Below are 21,459 nucleotides of genomic sequence, written 5' to 3'. Positions count from 1 at the left end.
TACTGTTCTGACATAATGAACTAGTACAGATTGGATGAGTGGTTAGCATGTTGGCCACACAGTCAGAAGACCTGGGTTTGATTCTACGTTTGTGTGAAGTTTGCATGCTCTCCCCATGCGTGTGTTTGTCCATTGGTATAAATGTGAGTGTATTTGACTATATGTCCTCTCTCCCAAAGACAGCTGGGATAGGCTCCAGCATACCTGCGACCCTAGAAAATAGATGGATGCATAACAGGGCACCTTTAATACAGCTGCCATCGCATTTAGAGGACATAAGAATCCCAAAGTTGAGAAAACGTGATGAGCATGACTGTCATGTGCATACAAGCGTAACGCTGATTAATTACTTTGATGCTTCAAACCTTCACGGTGATTACAGCCATTTCTTATCCGGGGGGCGGGGGAAGATTAAGGTGGTCTGGCCAGACTTTTGTCATGGACTGATTTGGCATGCAACCTCTGAGGCAGTTATCACCTTCCAACTATTAAAACATCCATTAAAATTTTACATTAACGCCCCAAAAAATGGGGCATAAATGATACGATTAGATGTATTGTCATTTTAGGTTATTGCAGTCCATGTAGCCTTTGCACTGCTGGTCATTTAATGTTTTATCCACATTGTGTACCATGCATGTAAATGAGAGAACCCCCCCAGTGTTACATTGAATTAAATGTGGTGGCCAACAACAGCGATGCATCGATCGTGGCTGGCTGAGAACCCTCAGAGGGAGAAATAAGAAATAGAAAACAAACACCCATGCACACACACACATACATGCACACGCACAGAAAGCCATCTGTCATGGCTGTCTGCACCATCTCCCTTGGTAAATGGGCCAAAATAATAGACTGAGAGGGAAGTCTGGGGACAAATGACCAATAGTTATCATCATGATATGCGAGTCCCGACTCTGTCAATGTAATGTGCAAGAGCCAGCAGGTTAGCAAGTTTTAATTAAATGCAGGAAATAGGTAGAAGAATACAGGGATGCTAATAGAGGGAGTGTCATTAATAATTTGGGACATACGTATCTTCCAACGGTAAAGAGGAAGATATTGAAATCAGATCAGCCTCTTTTAGTCAAGGATATTCAACACACTCAAAAGTAATGGGACACATGATGGTGTTTAAGTCAATCGTGTCTGTCATAGTCAAGCATGTAAAATTCAGATTCAAGAGAATGAAGGGCTAAAACAATTGTCAGTGGTTATGTCACTGTTTCGTTGGCCGCCTCTTTCAAAATGTGTGCGTTGGCTTCAGAGCGTTCCGCTGAAGCCAAACATGTCTCAGCTTCACCACGCATCGCTTCAGTGAGAATATTAGAGCTGAGAGCTGTGCTTTATAAACTGCAGCCTGACATTCAACCAGTAAAATATCGGTGCATTGACTTAGAGGATGTGTTCATTTGCATTATTTATTCACTATTTATCATTTATCTAGCGGTTAAATGTTTTGATACAGGATCTCATTAGATTCAGGGGTTGTGGCCTAGACTCGTTAACCCTTCTTGAATATTAATTCTAAGATATTTAGGACACTTTGGTGCTTCTAAGCCTTTTCGCAAACTGCAATTGTCAAACCCCAATGCCAGAAGGCTTAGTTGTCTTAAAATATCCACTGGCAGCGTTCTCAGCATTTTCACATTTATTTCTACATCAGTGCCTGCTTGTGAATAGCTAAGCGAGCCAGGTAGGGGGTAGATATCAGCTTGGATATGTTCAAACTTGGCAATACCGCCATAATAGCTGGGCAGTGCACACTGTGCCAGTAAAAGTAGGACTAAAACAACCACAGGAGCAGGTGGCAATAACTATTAGAAACACTTTTTGTTAGGGAAACTTTTATGAACCTTTTTTTAGTTCATTTATAACTTGAATATAAGACAGGGCTGCACGGTGTCCGAGTGGTTAGCACACAGGACTCGATTCCCCGGTCGGCCATCTCTGTGTGGAGTTTGCATGTTCTCCCCGTGCATGCGTGGGTTTTCTCCGGGTACTCCGGTTTCCTCCCACATTCCAAAAACATGCTAGGTTAATTGGCGACTCCAAATTGTCCATAGGTATGAATGTGAGTGTGAATGGTTGTTTGTCTATATGTGCCCTGTGATTGGCTGGTGACCTGTCCAGGGTGTACCCCGCCTCTCGCCCGAAGACAGCTGGGATAGTCTGCAGGACCCCCGCGACCCTCGTGAGGATAAGCAAGAAAATGGATGGATGGATATAAGACAGGTGTTCTTTCTGGGTAAATATTATTAAAAACTAAATCAAGAAGAAAAAAAGACAGAATATTAATCCCTTTTTTCCAGAGAAATCCACTCATAGAAATTTGCTTCAACTTATTTAACTTTACTGACTTATTTATAAATCGGCCATTTTGTTTAACTGAGCACCATTATTTAAAATGTAGCATCATCGATTTAAAGACACTATCTGTGTTGCTGCTGAAGCTTGCCAAGTCTCTAGTGTGTGTGACAGGAAAAAAACCTCTGACTTAGGAGAAGTCAACATTTACATGTACAGTGGATACCTGCAGATTTTGTTTTTTGTTAAAAAAAAAAATCTATTAAGATGTAATTTTTCTGCTGAAAAACATCTCAGTCCCACTAAGTCTGGAATAATTTATAAATATACATGTTTTTTTTCCTCCTTATGAAAATGCAAAGTCATCTCTCTGCTTACCTGTGGCTGATCTGTGTCCCCCGTAGACTGGACATGGTTTCTTCCAGGTTCTGCCGCAGGTCAGCAATGTTCTTTACTGTCCTCATCCGTCTTGTTTCGGGGTCCTCTCCTGCAGACACACATTCGATTTAGTCGAAACCTGCACACACATTCTAAGAGAAAAGAACATCTGACACAGGGTTTTTCATCACTTGTCGCTGTGTGTCCCTATAGGGAAACAAAATAATAAATGGTCAATGGAAGTCATCATGTCGCATTTTTCTATGAACTCTAGACACATTATTTTTCATGCAACTGACAAAGGGTCTCTAGGCTGAGCAGGAAATGTCGTGCCGTGACACCGTGTGCTCAGTTAGCTCGTGCCTACGAAAGCAGACTCTGTCAGACATACTTTTCTTCCCTGTCGCTTTTTGTCAGCCTCCCACCAAATCCTTGAGAGTCACGGCCATGAAACAATCTTCTGTATTTTAAAGCGCTTCTCATCGCATTTATTTGATTCCGCCATCAACTGAAGGAGTGTTGTTCATGAGCACCGAGAGGGCCGACAGTTCAGAAGTATAAGCTGCAGGCACATAAAAGTATCGACTTGTCTGTTCTGATTAATCTTGCCTGTTAACTCATCAAGCTACATCTGCAGGCTGGGACCACAGGACGGATAATGAGCATGTGGCAAAGAATAGATGTTGGATGCGGAGTGAGTTGGGATGCAATTCCAAAAGTCAAAAGGGTGGGGCAGAGCATTTCAAAGTCTTAATAGCCGCAGAAGGGAAACTGTTTATGCTCCAAATTAAAAAGAAGCAACAGGCCAAGTATGAACACAAAATACATTCTACAGTTGACTTGGGGCTTGCACTGATTGATCACAATCCAAATAGGAATCCACTAAAAAGGCTCTGCATTCTTCCATTGGCATTTTCCCCTGCGCAGTGCAAAAATGACTGATGTGAATAGTGCCAGTACGAAAGTAATCTTGTGCACTGACAGCAATCTCCTTGTTTGGGTGCATGATGCGTGGCAATACACATTGTTTGAGTCGTGCGCTTCACCAAATATGCTTTGGTGGCACTGACTGCACTTATACCAGACGCTAGAAAGGCTAATGTCCTAAATGGATGTGACACAAGAGTATACTTCAGTGAAACTCATTTTTATTCGAAATGGCGCACCGACTGTGCCCGAGATGAAAAATTAATGCAAGGGCATCATCGTGAAAGACAAACACGTCACAAATTATCTATAAATATATATACGTGTTGACACTTGCCCTCAATTTTTCTCTGCCGACCTTGCTGATGACCTCATAGAAGCTAAAGACGAGTCTGGCATAATTGAGGTCATGTTTTGACTGGCCAGAGCACCCAGACGGCAAGTTAAGTGAGGCTGAGGTGTTGCCACCACACTGACCTTATATCAGCGGCATTACATATCACATAGCTGCAAATTAGAAAATACATGATAAACCTTCAATTTTTGAAGACAACTTTGCACTGAAACTGATTTACATCAGCCATGCACTGGCTCCATCTCTTATGTAAGCTGAAATCATAACTACTCTTCCACTGTTTTTCTGCCATTTACGCTAAAAAGACACATTTTCTATTCCATTATAAGGCACATCTATCTCCAGGGGTCTCCGTTGTGAAAGAACACTTATTGCAACATTGAGCAGGGTCGTATAGCCTACATTCTAGTATTTATTACACATTTATAGTATTCTATGTGTGTCTATGTGTGAGGTTCACCTGAACTTGAGCCCACAGGCACACATTAAAATGAGAAAAGCCAACATTCGTGCACAACACGACACCTTAAAGCACTTTCCAGGCACAGCATCCATTTGTGGAACAGAAAGACATGCATGCAGCTTAATCCCTTGAACCTAATATCCTAATATACTATAAGATGCATGGCTGCTTAGAGGACAGAGGGTAAAACAGCTTTCAAATATTAATTCATTTCATTTTCTACCGCTTATCCTCACAAGGGTCGCGGGGGTGCTGGAGCCTATTCCAGCTGTCTTTGGGTGAGAGGCGGGGTACACCCTGGACTGGTCGCCAGTCAATCACAGGGCACATATAGACAAACAACCATTCACACTCACATTCATACCTATGGACAATTTGGAGTGGCCAATTAACCTAGCATGTTTTTGAAATGTGGGAGGAAACCCGAGTACCCGGAGAAAACCCACGCATGCACGGGGAGAACATGCAAACTTCACACAGAGATGGCTGAGGGTGGGATTGCCCTCCTTTCCAATATGTACAACTATAATGCATTCCATCATTTGATTTAGAAATACAGACATGCTGAATAAGTTACATTTAGGAACATCATGTTTGCATTTGCACGATTCAACATGTACAAAAAAAAGAGTATGAAGAAACAGAACTTACTTAACCCTAACCCATCATATCTATTACTGAAAATTCAATCACACCATATCTGTTCCATGTTGTATAAATCCCTGTTAAACCCACCATTTTCCAATCTAAGTGTGCACGCAGTTTCTGTATGGACAGCAGGGAGTTATTTAACAGCTTGCAGGCGTGCATTGTGCTCAAAGGTCCACACCAAAAAATGGCTTTTTAAAAATGCGGTATAAACAAACATAGGTCAAGAATGACTGTTAGTTGGGACTCACTCCTGTGGAATACTAACGAAGTACAGCATCTGATTGCAGTACAAACTGGCGACATTTACAGACTGAGCTAAATAAACAATGCTAATTATACAGGTGGTGCAAGATTTAGTCAGCCTTAATGAATATTTATTTATCGATCTAGCTATCTGCTTTGCAACACTTCGTATGGATGAGCATGGCTTCAAATGTAATAAACGAGGCAATGATATGCAAGGGAATCTGCGTGCATTCGAATTGGCATAGGAAAGATATGAATTCTGCAATGCCAGGTATGAAAAAGTCTGATTGGACCGACGGCATGATGCATTATAATGAGAGTGGACTTGAAACTGTAAAGCAGAAATGGAGAGGATATTCAATTTCTTATGGAATTTCAAATATGGGAACATTTTAACACAGAAAGGCAGCAGTAAAGAAGGACAAGTTATTTGCTTCCAGTCACGACCATGGTAGTCAATCCCGCAAAGTAGGATTACTTTGTTATGATTATTTATTTTTTTTAAGAATATAAAACCTGTTTGAAACCTGTTTGAAACCTGTTTACGGCCTTCCAAATAAGGGTTTAACATTAACAGAGCCCTCTGGACATTAAATAACACCCCTATAGTCTTCTTTACACTCATATTACTCGAGAAAATAATACATTTATGATATAAATAACACTTGTGCAAGTGTGTGTTGCAATTAATGTCTTCCAGATGTGTGGACAGGAAATGATGTGAGATGGACGGCCACAAAAGTAGCCTGTGTTGCTATTATGATTATTATAATGTCATTGGTAATTGGTAATTGGTAATTGGTCATTGATAATTCAAACCTGCAATAATATGTGGTATACTGAAGGTGCAAAATTCGAACTGCAACATGGTGAGGGATGACTGTGTGGTTTCCCGTATGTGCCCATAAGGCAACGACCATGTATGTCACGATTACAAAATTTGCGGACACCTGTGCTACATGTATGGCAGCATGTTAGCATTTTGAGCATAACCCATAGAGGGCGTCGTAAATGTCATGGTAATAGTGTGTCATCGCCAAGGAATCTAATGCGACTGCTGACTTACGTGGGCGAGGTTGTTTGTGCAGCACCTGCTCCAGGTCGCCCAGCATGGTGAGAATCACATCCTTATCCAGCTGAGCCGTCCCCTCACGAGGCCCTCCCCCTGAAACCTCCTCCTCTGCCCAATAGCCACCATCCCTCTCCCTGCGTCCTCTCTTTCCACCACCCGCCCCTACTGCCGCGTCCTCATCAGAACGCCCGCTGCTGCCATCTTCATATGTGCCTGCCTCCTCTGTGGCCTTGTGAACAGGCTCAGCCCGTGGTTGGCCGCTGTATGAAGCACGCTGCGGCCTTCCGCCTGCAGCTGTGCACCGCCAAGGGACAGGGATGAGTGAGTGTTCAGACTGAGAGAGCACCTTGGTGAGGGAGAGAGACAGGGATCGGGTTCGGGTGCCTCCACTTCGAGTAACCGCCTCCTTCCTGGGGCTTCCTTGCAGGCTGCCCCCCGCCCGTTGTGAAGAAGGGAATGGCGAAGAGCTCTGAGGTTGGCGAGGCGGAGGCTTGTCCAGCTGAAAAGCGTACACCCGTTGCTCGCCATCACTGTGCAATGTTAAATTGGTAAGGGAGCGCTGCTTGATCCGCAGGTTGAGGTTGTCCGGAAGGGGTTGGGGAGGCCGCCGAGCCGGGCTGCCCCCTTGATATACCGAGAACTCTGCTCCCCTCTTCATGTCTTCTCACTGAACCCCTCCCTTTTTTCCGGCTTACCTCTTTGCTGCCTTTGGCTCAGCAGGTAAATCTAAGTGTGCGCGTACATCCACCTGCAGTGTATTCATCTTGGCTGGACTGTTGCTGCGAATGACACCAAAGAATGGAGGTGGAAGAGGTAGAGACACGTGTCCCACGCCTCCTGAACTGTGGTCCTGGTTTGAGGTGAGAGAAAAAACCCCTTCAGGTAGATAATCCAGATAGTCCATAGTCTCCATCACATTTTACTATCTATCTCCTTCACCGCTTCCTCGCCGGTCCTCATGCTGTGTGTCTTCTTGCCTCTCTCACCACAGTCAGGGGTGTGAATGAGCCACTCGCTACATCTCCCTTTTCCCTCTATTTTCTCCTCCTCCTCCTTGCACGCTCTTTTTCCTCTCTTATTAAACGGCAGTCTTATTTCATTCACTCTTATCTGGCCCCCCTTCTCCTCCTGCCCATAATTACCACCTCGCCGCTACACATCTCCTCACTCTGTGGCAGTCTCCTCGCAGCGGAGAATGAGCGGGTGGTGGAGCCACAGCTAGAGGACTCGCATCGCTCTTTCTCTCTTCGCTCACTGTTGAGCATCCTCTCTTTCTCTTAATCCACCCCCCCTCCCTCATTCTTTTCCTTTCTCCTGTCAGCTCCTTATCTCTCCTCCCTCAAACTATCCCTCCACCTTTACCGTCGCAGTCTCTCCATCTCGCTCCCTCGCAGGGCGAGTTGTTTGGATAGTGCACCTGTAAGCTCACCGCCCTTTGCTGCTGCCCAACTTAATTAAATGCTATCTGGAGGCGCTTAACGTTGAGTCTGTCAGCTTATTGTGGATCAGCAATGAGATGGCAAAACCAACATATTACTCATCAATCAGTGCAAGCTTTATTAGCCCCCAGCTGCCATGTGCATGTTGAACAAACTCTGAAACAGGGCTATAGTGTCCCTTGACACTTAAAAAAAATCCACCCATGCGTGTGTCATGGTATCTAAAATAGTAGACCAGAAGATGACGCTGAATATAAAACACCTCTACAACATCTATCTATCCATCGCTACACATTCTTTATTCGTTTGTCTTTAATTAGCAACTGGTGACACTTCAACACAGGAATTAATTCATTTTCTCCCGCTTATCCTGGTTCCGCTTCCGCTTATCATCAGCCAATCACAGAGCACATATAGACAAACAACCATTCACACATTCATACCTATGGACAATTTGGAGTCGCCAATTAACCTAGCATGTTTTTGGAATGTGGGAGGAAACCGGAGTACCCGGAGAAAACCCACGCATGCACTGGTAGAACATGCAAACTCCACACAGAGATGGATTGAACTCCGGTCTCCTAGCTGTGTGGTCTGCGCGCTAACCACTCGACTGCCGTGCAGCCCAACAGGAATTCAACAAAGTGTAAATGATTAAATGTAAGTAAACTAAAGTAAAGTAATAGATATGTTGTGAATGAACTGTGTTGTTGAATAATCCATGTGACGTTCCTTAATGTAGCTTGTTAAGTGTGTCCCAAACAAACCAATGCATACCATACCAAGATCACATTTTCAATATCAGATTCAATAACGAAATTGGCATCATGACTTGCCCTCTGTTGTTTGCTTGCCCAACTTGCCCAACCTGTGAGACACTGTTTTTCAACAGGTCTCTGTGCGTGAGTGACAGGAAGAAAAGCTCTGACTCATTTGAGTACATCTGTCGCCATCTGTTGATTTACTGAGCATCAAATGTACAACCTTCAGGTTGTGACACCACTCTAGCACCTGAGCCATGCACTAACTTTCAGGACATTTGCACCCGTTTCCAAGTCAAAAAGTTAATCTGTATCTTCAGTGTTGAGAAAATTCTCCTATGGTATCTTCAGCAGAACTACTCGGTTCCTCCTCTCCGCGAAAAAAAAGAGTTCACAAACTAAAGGATGCTAAACGGCAACGGGATGTGTGACAACAACAAACAACAAGTGTTTTACGAACGGCGCTGCAGTCTAATTTTACTCTCCAAATTAAAACCCTGGGAAAAGCCACGGTCGAAGCGAAACGTCTGGTATCAGCTGCATCATGCATGTTTTACCACAGATATAGTCCAGAACTCCAGGGACAAAACACAAGCGGCACGTTATATTTCTACTGGATTATCCTGCAAGTGAAGCTGTGTTTGCTCTGCATGTGTCATACGTGTGTGACGCAGTGTGGGGATTGTCACAGACGATGGCAGCCGTGGGGGTGTAAACAAAGAGCCACAGATGCTCTCTGTGTCTGACTGTCAGTGCTGACCTTTTCCATTCACGGCACAACACAAGCGCAGGAGGGGGGCGATGCCCAAATAGACATAAAAAGACACCCATCACCTTCCAAACACACATTGAAAGGACACAATTAGCACCTTGTAGGAACCACATCAGTGTCTATCTTGCAAGTATAACCTTAATTTTCCTTTAATGCTTCAGCGGACTCCCTCTTCCCTCCTCAAATCCAAACACAGATACTGATAAAGCAGACTCCCCAAGTGCAAGGGTGTCTAATCTTGTGTGTAAATGCACAGAGGTATATTGACATTGCACATTGTAGAGAAGCCCACCATGTGTTGTTCCCCATACCTGATATCTCCTCCAGGCACTGTTTGGCTGTCTTGCTGTAGACCAGCTCACCCTTGGTGGGGCTGAGGCAGGGGTCGGCCGGGGCCACCATGGTGCAATCATTCTCTGAGAATGTCCTGGAGGCACACAAAATAAATCATGAGAAGAGGAGAAAATAAAATAGCCCTCCTCGAAGTCTTTGGAACAGTTTCCCCAAGGATGATAATTATATTCAAATGGAGTTTAATACACTATGAATTACTGTTATATAGAATCAAGGGCATTTTTAGACAGTAATGGTGATTATTTTCATTATTGTTGTGTTGCTGCTGGTACTAGAGCAACATATAATGTACAAAGACTATACATAATATATACAGTAAATGGAATTTACCCGAATGTACACATTAAAGCTTGTTTTTAATCATGCCTACTGATAAAGAATTCTAAATCAGTGCAGGTCTGCAATATGTTGGGCTTAAAATACATCCCTTCTGACAGGCACTTGAGGCTGTATTTGTGCAGTAACTAGCTATTTCTACAATTTCATTAAGATATCAAATGACAAAAAATGTCCGCTTCTCAAAAAATGATGTTAAAATGATAGGTGCACGCTAAATATCGGACAGACAATTGTGTAAAGTGAAGAATTACCACATTAAACAATAGCTCAGATAACACCTAAATTTAAAAATAATTTTTTCCAATGACGTGAGGTTACCTGTACTGTTCTGATGAGCAAATCAATCCTTTTTTCTTGTTAACAGCCTGTCTTAATGTAAACTCGTAAACAAACATTCACTGCTGTTATATCTGAATTAAAATTAAAACAAAATAGATAGAAAAAGTTATCCGTTATCATTATCAGTCTTGAGAAGCAGGAAATTATTGGTATCATTATCGGCTTGAAAAAATATTTACATGAATTGCATTGCAAAAAAAACTGCAAAAAAAACTGAATTACTGAAGCACACATACATGCATATCTTGGACAATTTATTTTTTAAATACCCACCACTATCCAACATCAATAACACCATGCACTTCATTACCGAAATAAATTTTGCGCCATGGTTTAAATGGGAAAAGGTAACACATGAATGTGGGATCAAAAAGGTCATTATAAATGGCTTTCTTTGGGAAATGTATTGTTTTTTGTCCAGCAAAACTAAAATAAATGTTCAAATCCTTTTAAAACACATTTCTACCAGGTAATGGTGAGAGCCACTTATTGACTGTTAAGGTTGATTAAAACAGCAAGAAGAAGTAATAAGGAACAGTGTCGTCCTCGTGTTGATATATTAATAAGGCAGTGGATTGTGGGTCTGCAGTGATAAAAGAGCTTTGCTACAGTCAACAGATGGACACCTCAAAAGGGAGGAGGGGACATCTCAGATGAAACACTTTCTGAGTGTGTGTGTGTGTGCAATACGTGTGTGTAATCAGAGTCCTGTCGGAAGTAACAAAGATGGGGTCCAGTACACTTGATGATAACAGCCGCACATGCACACAAACATAAACATACACATGGCAGGACAAATAGAATATACACACTATATACCTGCAGAGAGGCAGATAAAAACTGTCACGCAATCAAGCATGTGAAAAATCTTGTTTTCGTTGCCTTGGTGCATTCATATTTATTCTCTATCGCTGATATGCACAACACTTTAGACCCAAAATAATGGGTTATAAATTGGGGAAGGCAGATAGCTGCTGCAATAATAAGTCATTCATATTTATGAGATGGTGATTCTGCCATTTAGAGGATGCTTTGTAAACACTTTTACTACGAATACTGACTTTTACTTTCTGCTGTTAACATCCCCTGCTTTATATAATGAAGATTGATTGAATTATGTAATGAGTCTTGTCAGCATTAATCAGCAATGAAGTACTCCAGGCACTTCCTGCAATATGTGATATCCATGTGATTCTAGGAATAAAACAATGAAATCCGGCCAGTAAACCTTGTTTGTGTTTATTCCAATAAATTAGGTCAACTCGGTTAAACAGGAATATGCGTGGGTGTTTCATGAACCAAACTTCCCCTAAAAGTGTATGTGGGGGAGAGAAAAATGTAGTTTTTAATTAAAATTTCCAAAACTGGACTGAGAATGGTGGTAAATTGCAACACCACATGAGGCTTTTAGACTTAAGACCAACCTGCTGATGGTTGCAGATGATGCAAGAAGAAACAGGGCTGATGTGACAACAGAATTACCGGTATGTTCAGAGCCCACAAATCGAGTCAGCACAGGTGAGGATTAGCTTAAATGTGCAATCGCTCCATTTTGTTGACTGACACCGATAATCCCTGCCTGCATTTCTCTTTAAAGGCTGGATTTCCACAACATGGCTGACGTAACCCAAAACCCCAATACGGTACCAGTGTGCAGGAAGCTAACTGGCCTCACTTTATAGCTCCAGTATTCCCATTATGCAGTAAATAGAAGTTATATTTATACACATTCTGTGGTAAGTTTGGACTAAATTCTCTGTGCTTCAAAGCTCTTCAATATTTCCTGCACAGAACAGAAACAAGGCTGCAAGGTAGAGGTTCTGATAGTCTGAGCAAGCGATATTATGCAAGAGTTTGGAGCCGAGCGGAGAATATCTGCACGCAAAGCGGAGGAGAGAGAACAAGGTAACGTTATAAAACCTGAATGTCAAGAAAACTGGAGTCACATGGATTCTACCCACCAAGAATGCTACACTGCCTTCTGGGTGTGGGAACTTCTTTTGTGTAGGATATACTCTGAACACAGCAGATGCAAATACCGGTGTATAGTGTAGAACAAAGTGAGATTTTAATGCTGTTACATGACTTTAAAGGAATTTTTTGTGGTTGTGGAGGTGTAGTAGGGGTGTTTTGGAATACGTAAAAATGTGATGAAGATTGTACCATTCTGACTACCTATGGGGTCTCCACGGCTGCTGTTGAGCTTAAGTTCTTTGCTTTTGCTATAAATAGCCAAATATGATACAATAACATTCAAATTTGTGCTAATTAAGAAATGAAAACGGTGTGTGTTTAACAAGAGAACTATAGTGACCATACATTAAGGGGCACAATCCATAGGAGCTGAGGTGAGCCCGAGCTTTGAATACCAGCAAGAGTGTCAATATCGACCGACTTATTGGTTCATAATGGCTCCTAAAAAAATCAGCCAGTGTGGAAGTAGATCACTCTCGTTTTTCTGATTTGGGGACTTGGCAGATTGTGTAGCTGGAGATAGCTAGGCGTACAGGCGTGTTCAGCGGTCAAAATGCGTGCTTGTTGTCAGGTATGTTGGAGGAAAGGGCGCGGATTCAATAATGCATTTATTTTTCCCAATATTTTCAGAATGGACTGGCAAGCCCCAAAGATGGACTGGTCAAATGGCGACCCCTGTAGTAAATAATACCAGTAAATGATGCCTATTTTCTCCCCTACTTTTCAGTAATATTGCCCAGCAAGAATGTCAACAAATGACAAATTGTCTGTGTACTGTACTTAATGATGATAATTTAACCAAGTAGGATGTTTGCAACTTAACAGCGGCGTCATTAGGCCTATTTTAGGGGGGCTTTAGTTTTATTATTATCATCAAATTTGATATTTTTTATTGATTATGTTTTTTTACAAAAAAAATCTCTGACAAATTTCATATAATAGGGCAAAAGGCTAATAAGCAGGCCAATAAGCAGGCTAATACTAGCCTACTACTACTAGTAGTTAGTAGTAGTAATAATCAGAAAAAGAATAATGATGATAGTAATAATAATAGGCTAATTAATAAAATAATAATGATTATTATATAATTGATCACTGTCCACTGGACAGAATGGTTGCAGAGCTTGAATGGCGGTTTTGGCGGTGTAGATTGTGTGTACTTGTGTAAATTTAATGGTGGCCTAAAACACTTGAGTATCTCTACTAAATACAGTAAAGTCTTGTTATATCGATATTGTCGGGAGTCGGAAAAAATATCGATATAACCGGACTGTCGATATATCCGATCCTGCGCCAAACTGCATTAAAAGTGGGCAATAATGCACTCAACATTGTTCTATAGTATAGAACAATGTCGAGCAGCTTAAATCAATTTTTGCTTAAGGATTTCAATACCAAAAAAGAACACGGCGAACGGCTGCTTCCAGTCAACTTTCTTTTTTCACACTTCCACCACCAGAGCACAGCACACACACCGATTCCCGCACTTCCTGGTTCACAGGTCATGCTCAACCCGCCCCACATAGCTGGCCAAACACATGCCTGCAACAGAAGAACCAACTGCGTTCGTGGTTTCTCTCGTGTGTATAGAATCTATACACACGAGAAAAAACACGAACGGCAGCATGTACATATGAAAAACAGTGATTATTGCAAGCGATAAAAAGATATCTGAATACAACACAACTAAATACATGTATTTGTACGCTTGTGTCTTCGTTGGAATAGGTGTGTATGCTATGTCAGTTGGTTCTTTTGTTGCAGGCATGTGTTTGGCCAGCTATGTGGGGCCGGTTGAGCATGACCTGTGAACCAGGAAGTGCGGGAATCGGTGTGTGTGCTGTGCTCTGGTGGTGGAAGTGTGAAAAATAAAGTTGACTGGAAGCAGCTGTTCGCCGTGTTCTTTTTTGGTATTGAAATCCTTAAGCAAAGATTGATTTAAGCTGCTTTTGTATCAATATAAGCAGACCAAATTGGCTGGTGGGAGATGAAAAGGGCATCGTAGTAACCGGATTATCATAATAACCGGGTATCGTACTAACGGAACTAATTATATCATAAAAGACTAGAAATTTGCCGGGAAATGAAAATAGTATCGTAATAAGCAGTACTTTGATATAACCGATATCGATATAACGAGACTTTACTGTATGTCCAAAAGTGGGCAAGTTATATCCCGGTTCTTGTTCGTTATTTGTTTTTTGGATTTTTTTGAAAGTCTACTACATTCATTCATATCCTGTGCATCTCCAGAGGGCTAAGTCCTTCCTGTCCTCAGAACCTAGTGACGCCTGGTTAGAAATAACACTATCACTCAACGAAGGAACAGCAGCCGGAGCGGTTTAAACTTTGTAAATGTGTGGGATCTAAGTTGCACTAATGCTCGGAGGAAGGAGGCGCCAGCTGAACGTTGGCAGAGCGAGGAGGTAGACAGAAGTGGGAGAAGGGGTGAGGGATTAAGCCGTGTTTAATGGGATTGCAAACTCTCATTCTCTCTCAGAACAAAAGGCCTCTGAGAGACTTTGGCAGCTCCTCTAAAAAAAATTTCTTGGATTATGTTTGCTGTCGTCTGAGAAAATCAGCCCTCATGGGCAAATTTACACAGCTTGAGTGCATCTCTGTGGGTGTGTAACATCAGGAAACCACATTTGGATGGAAAATAGAAGTCTTACCTGTACATGAAGGGAGCCACGGTGGCAGTATTGGGGTGGTTGTGCTGTTGCTGCTGTGGGAGTTGAACGACACCATTCCCCCCAAGCGCTCCTCCTCCTGCCAGCATTCCATTGGAACCAGACAGGGCTGAGGTACTGGTGGAGGAGGTCATGCTGGTTCTCTTGCCCTCTGGACCTCCGCTGGAGCGTTGCATGTAGAAACCTTGCCCACCTTTTGACATCTTGGCTCTGTCCCCCTCGCCTCCTCGCAGATTTGCAGCGCTGTTTAAGCCCGCCTGGCTTTGCGACTGACCCTGAGGCTTTGCCCCAGTTGTAGAGGGGGCTTTAAGTCCTGGCTTGGGGATGCCACTAGAACCCGTGGAGGCTGTGGCGTCTTTCTTTCCTGGCTTGGCTCCCTTCGGTACAAGGCTGGCAATTTTGGAGGTCTTCTTTGTAGAGTCCGTAAAAGACTCCCGCTCCTCTTTGGATTGGAGCTTGCTCCCAGACTTGCTTTTGTCATCCTTGTCTTTGGATGTGGCCGCTGACCTGCTAGCATTGGCAGAACCCTTTGAAAATGAAGGGGATGAAGATGAGGTCTTGCTTGTTGCAGTCAGAGACAATGTGGCGGTCTTCGAGGGCATTTGTTTCGCTGTAGCGCTGCTACTGCTGCTGCTGCATACAGACCCTGTGGGCGTAAGTCCATCTTCACCATACTCTGAAAGGTCATCCTCCTCCTGCAGAGCCATTTCAGCCATAGATGGTGATACTCGGGAGGCGGATCGAGGGTTAATGAGACGGAACTTCTCCAGCATGGATCTCTGGGGTCCTCCTACTTTGGACCCATCATTACCATGTGTTTGGATGCCCTCTTGGATATTTGGTGAAGGTGATGGAGAAGGTGAATGTGTGGGGCTGGCCAGCATGGATGAAGTGGCACTGTGCTTGAGGTTCATAGACTTGCTGCGCCAAGACTTGCTAGCGGCGGGGGAGGGAATGGCAGAGGCCAGCTGCTGCCCACTGAGGCTGGTGGGAACAGTCCCAGTTACACCGCTTCCATTCATCCCGCCAGGTACTGGGATGCTCCTCATCGCCTCTGGAAGAAAGAAAGGTAAATCATGAGTTTTTTAGGACCAATCAGCCATTTCACTACAACATCTACTATAGCATGGATAATACCTGGAGGTGAATGAAACTCTTAACTATAAAATTCAACAATAAGTGTATAAGTTAAAGTCAACTTTGAAACACTACTCCCTCTTGGCAAACCTCATGGTTTGACAATTCAGCTTTTCTATTGCTGAAAACTTTTACAGTCTTCCTGGATTTTTAGGTTTCCACATTTTTAGAAGTTGGAAGTACAGGCAGTTCTTCTCCGGTGGGGTTTGCACATTGTTTGAAAAAATAAAAATACACCTTGAGAAACCTGAAACTTTGGAAATTCCCTTTTGACAGAGTTAGCTTCATTATGCTACAACGTAATCACTACTCCAGCGATTCTGAAGGTGTCTTGATAATGTTAGAGCTCTTCGGCAGCCCAAAACGCTAGGGCAGTGCTTTCCTGAGTGGCAAAAATGACAGAAGTAACAACCAGATTGTTGTTGGGGCTGGAACTAATCAATCTGGAACATCAGTCACTCTTATTGTATACGTTTCTCTGTTCATGTTTGCAGTAATCTTTTACAGTTTAGAGTAATTTTTATTGCAAACAAATCACATCATGTGAAAAGGACGGTTCATCAGATGGCCAAAAGTTTAAGACCACGGCCTTTAAAAGGCAAAATCTTGGCAAAAATGTGCAATCAATGCCATTTTCTCTCAGGTTTCACACCAATATCTTGATGGCAAAGGCAAAAAAGCTCTCTGTGAACGTGGTGGGATTGTTGAACTGCATAAGCAAAGCCTCTGGCAGCGCATCACTGCTGCTGAGATTGGGTGCAGTAAGACAGGTATTTCAAACCTCTTCAAAGATCCTGTGGGTGATGGAACAAAAAAAGTCAAGTGGTAGACCCACAATAATGTCAACGGCCCTGAGTCGGAAGATCCGAGGATCTGAGAATGTCAAGACACAATATGATCCTGGGCCCAAATGAAGGTTATTGCTGTTACTGAGTGGAGTCTAATAACCATCTGTGAGAGAAGGGTTTGAACGGTTGAGTCCCCTTCAATGCCACAAAAATTGCCTGTTTAGAATTTGCACAAAGAAACCAAACATGGAACACTGAAAGGTGGAAGAAATTTGTATTCTCTGATGAGAAAAAAATTAACATTGACAGTCCTGATGACTTCCAATGTTACTGGCATGAGAAGGATGTGACACATGAGGTGTTTTACACACCCATCAGGATTTGGGGTGCTTTTTCCTTCAATGGAATAATGGAGCTTCAAGTTGTGCAGTGGCATCAAAAGGCAGATGTCTATGACGAGATGTTGCAGGCTTGTCTGTGTGGTAATATCTGGCTTTTTCATCAGCCTCACAAGGGGAATAACGTCACTCTTTTGGACCATCCTGCGTGTTCCCCTGATCTAAATCCAACTGAGAACATTTGGGGATGGATGGCAAGGGAAGTTTACAAAAATGGGCATATCAATTCCAGACAGTGGATGCCAGTAAAGCCATATTCACCCCCTGGCACAACATTCTCAATAGCCTCCTAGAAACACTGGCATCAAGCATGGCCATGCTAATGAGCTGTGTTAGCCACCCCATAGCTATGTGTGCTACAGTGCTAACATTGCACTCACATTTTTATCGGCTATCATGCTAGGTTAGCCTTTTTGCTGAAGGAAAACCAAAAATCTAACTCACAAATCTTGAGCTGACCTCCAGCATCTGGCTGATGGCTGAGCTTCAGGCTTTATTTTAAGATATGTAGTGAAGCCAGCATTTCTTTACAAAGCTGTCCTCCGTGAAGTGTTGTGGGCACGTGGGCATATGGGCACATTGGACGATTATCACATCCACGAGGAAGGAGGTTGAAAAAAAGTGACTATTTGATCCCGTCTTCTTCAAAAGAAGCAAACAAGTGAAGGACGATCATTAAAAAGTCAATAGGGGACCTTATTTACATAAATACATAAACAAATAAGACCACAATGTATCTCACTGTGCATTCTCCAGCTATGCATATGTACCCTAAAAAACAACGATGGGGTGACTAAAACGACAGAAAATGCGACACAGCTGACAGCATGAAGTTATGCGCCATTTAACTGAAAGTCTGTCAATCAGTCAGCGTAGCGGGAAGGGGTTACATGTTGTGAGTCACCCTCTCCCTCACATTATAACGCTCCTTCGGGCAGGCAAAAGCGGGTTCAGCTTAGGTTGGTATACCGAGACTCTTTTAACAGGCTTACATGTGTGACAGCATCCCTTAACACTCTGGGAAAAAAAAAAACGCCTGCCTGGGTGCACGCTCCAAAACGTAAAATGCAATATGAGCTCCATATTCTATTGCCAAGAATATACACTCACTGGTTCCATCATTAGACACACCAGGACAATTGAACCACAACCAATACAATCCAATGGACAAAGACAATCGGCTCTGAGCATTGTCTGCCTGTTGATAAAAGAACAACTCTGTAGGTGTCCGTGTGTGTGTATATAGAGACTAACATCAGGCAATGACATGTGTGGATAATTATTCCGTGCATGACAGAAGCCCTCAAGGTAACACATGGGTGTGAATGATAGAGGTTGTAAGTAATGCATGTTCAAGTATCAGGACAATTAACCCCATCTTTAGAGAGCCCACCCCGCCATCCGTCGGCCCCCTGAGGCTGTTTCGCAGCCCCGCCACTTTTCATCGTGCAGTGACTTTGCTGTTACCATGGCAACTGACTTTTTTTGCACACCGGGCAAGGAATTAAATGTCACTTCATGTGGCCGGTGATGGATAGATGGGCAAATAAAAACTTGCATGTGAGTCATATGAATGTTTGTAAACACACGTTCTTGGTACTTTTAAGACATACGGCTACTTTTTCCACACTGATTTGAAGTCTTTTAATATGACGTTGCTCTCAGCTTGACAGGAAATAAATTATTGTCTACAGTTTGATGAAGTCAGCAGCTTTCATCCCTGAGCTTTAAGTTGATCCCCAGTGTGTGCATGCTCTTAATGTAAAGCAGACCAATCATACATTAATCCACTCATACACTTCCACAGGAACAGATGCCCTTTGACGCAACGCCTAACTTAATCAGGCACTTGTACACTGACACAAATGGTGCAACCCCCCCCCAAAAAATATAAATAAATAAACTAAAAACATGACTTTGGTTTATAGACTCGCCCTATTCTTGGCTGACCAGTACGCATGGAACAGATGGTGGGACAGCTTCAGAAACACACACTCTATCCTTCCTACCCTAAACTGTGCCAGTGCCGAGGAGAGAGGTTGCATGTGTCGAACAAAATTTCCTGTAACTTTATCAAAGCGGTGATCTGACATTCACGCCCGATTCATGCTGTTAGCGGCCAGCTGTGCGGAGGTGACGACCGCACACGCATGCCGTTTTTTCGTTGTGGTGGTTTTCACAGATGAATAGATGGCACGCAAACAGCTGTAATCTGCAAAGAAAGGAACATCAGGAGGACCCACAAGCCATCTACTACGTAAAGTATGGGTAAGAAAAAAATTCAAGCTTGATGATTTTGATTTAAAAAAATATATATAATAATTATGGATTATATATTCTTCTTTCTCTTTGGGCTTTTACCCTCAGGGGTCGCCACAGCAAATCAACCGCCTCCACCCAACCCTGTCGTCCGCATCTATCTCTCTCACACAAACTACCCTCATGTCCTCCTTCAATACATCCATAAACCTCCTCTTTGGTCTTCCTCTACGCCTCCTACCTGGCAGCTCTAAACGCAGAATCCTTCTACCAATATATTCACTATCTCTCCTCTGGACAGCCAATCCATCTCAGCCTGGCCTCTCTGACTTTATCTCCAAGGCCTCTAACATGTAATGTCCCTCTGATGTACTTGTTCCTGATCCTATCCATCCTGGTCACTCCCAATGAGAACCTCAGCATCCTCATCTCTGCTACCTCCAGTTCGGCTTCCTGTTTTTTCCTCAGTGGCAATGTCTCTAGACCAGAGGTAGGGAACCTATGGCTCGGGAGCCAGGTAGGGCTCTTTTGATGACTGTATCTGGCTCTCAAGCATTTCTTACCACAATAAAAATGTATTTTTGCTAACATTTTAAAGTAAACCATCACAGAAATGACTGTTAAAAATAATATTAAAAATCAACAACTTTTTATGCATTTTAATTCGTCCATCTATATTCTGCTGCAATACCAACCATATCTATCTTTCCTGATATTTTCCAGGTCAAACACCAAAACTCGATTATTACTGGGTAATGCGGTAGTCTACCTCGGTCATTGAGATGTCAACATGTAAATATAAACTTTTCTCCTTTAGTCAAATAGTCACCTAGCTAAAGCTGCAGAACCAAGCCTTCTGGCAAAGATGGCCAAAAGAAGTTGTATTAATGGCAACAAGTATTTGATTTATTATTAGACACTGCGCTGCTCACGCAGGCACACTACCCCATTGGCGTAATTAGAGCCCATTATCTAAAACTGTTGGTCTTACATAAAAATGCACACATTTTATAGCATACCACTCTTATAGCATATGCTCCACTTGTTCCTTACTCTATATTCATTCATTCATTTTTTACCGCTTTTTCCTCACGAGGGTCGCGGGGGGTGCTGGAGCCTATCCCAGCTGTCTTCGGGCGAGAGGCGGGGTACACCCCGGACTGGTCGCCAGCCAATCACAGGGCACATATAGACAAACAACCATTCACACTCACATTCATACCTATGGACAATTTGGAGTCACCAATTAACCTAGCATGTTTTTGGAATGTGGGAGGAAACCGGAGTACCCGGAGGAAACCCACGCGTGCACGGGGAGAACATGCAAACTCCACACAGAGATGGCCGAGGGTGGGAATTGAACCCTGGTCTCCTAGCTGTGAGGTCTGCACGCTAACCACTAGACCGCCGTGCCCCTACTCTATATTATAAAATAATATGCAATATCATCAATGTGTGGATTATTATCAATTTATACGAACATACATGGATAAACATTGGACAGGAAGTTGCACACAGACAAACAAAAACTACCCCACCAGAATGAATTCTATTGTTAACTAATGGAAAAAATGTCACCTCTTTGATTGACAACTGTTTGTTTGTTCATGACTGACTAGCATTCAAACTAAAGTACAGCACTGACTTCATTATTCCTTTTCCCGTGGAACTGAATCAACCACAAAATGTTGAGAAAATGCCATCTATCATTTGATAGCCAAAAGGTTGGCATTGGAGAGTTTTTAATTATGAAAAAGGTTTGCAACCCTGGAAACCGCTTCCACGATATTCTCTCAATGTGTGCCAGTGA

At 42.8% G+C, this 21,459-nt stretch overlaps 1 protein-coding gene across 16 annotated transcripts in view; it reads right to left on the bottom strand.

Annotated features, from left to right (window-relative positions):
- The window catches only part of nav3 (neuron navigator 3), a 286,722-nt gene that overhangs the window by 40,059 nt on the left and 225,204 nt on the right, over positions 1-21,459 (bottom strand). For 13 of the 16 annotated variants that reach the window (XM_078798162.1, XM_078798159.1, XM_078798155.1 and 10 more), the window contains 3 exons: positions 15,050-16,121; positions 9,683-9,798; positions 2,686-2,794 (listed from right to left, as the gene is read on the bottom strand). In XM_078798162.1, the coding sequence (XP_078654288.1) occupies positions 2,686-2,794; positions 9,683-9,798; positions 15,050-16,121 (1,297 nt within the window). Of the gene's footprint in view, positions 1-2,685; positions 2,795-6,393; positions 8,018-9,682; positions 9,799-15,049; positions 16,122-21,459 lie in introns of those variants that run through there. The other 3 variants (XM_078798178.1, XM_078798182.1, XM_078798186.1) reach the window with 1 other exon arrangement.

Source organism: Doryrhamphus excisus, linkage group LG2 (assembly GCF_037039965.1).
Source record: "Doryrhamphus excisus strain RoL-2023G ecotype Guam linkage group LG2, RoL_Dexc_Guam_v1.1, whole genome shotgun sequence".
Taxonomy (NCBI): Eukaryota; Metazoa; Chordata; class Actinopteri; order Syngnathiformes; family Syngnathidae; genus Doryrhamphus; species Doryrhamphus excisus.
Note: the sequence above shows the minus strand (reverse complement) of the source record. Positions and strands in the feature narration are given on the sequence as shown.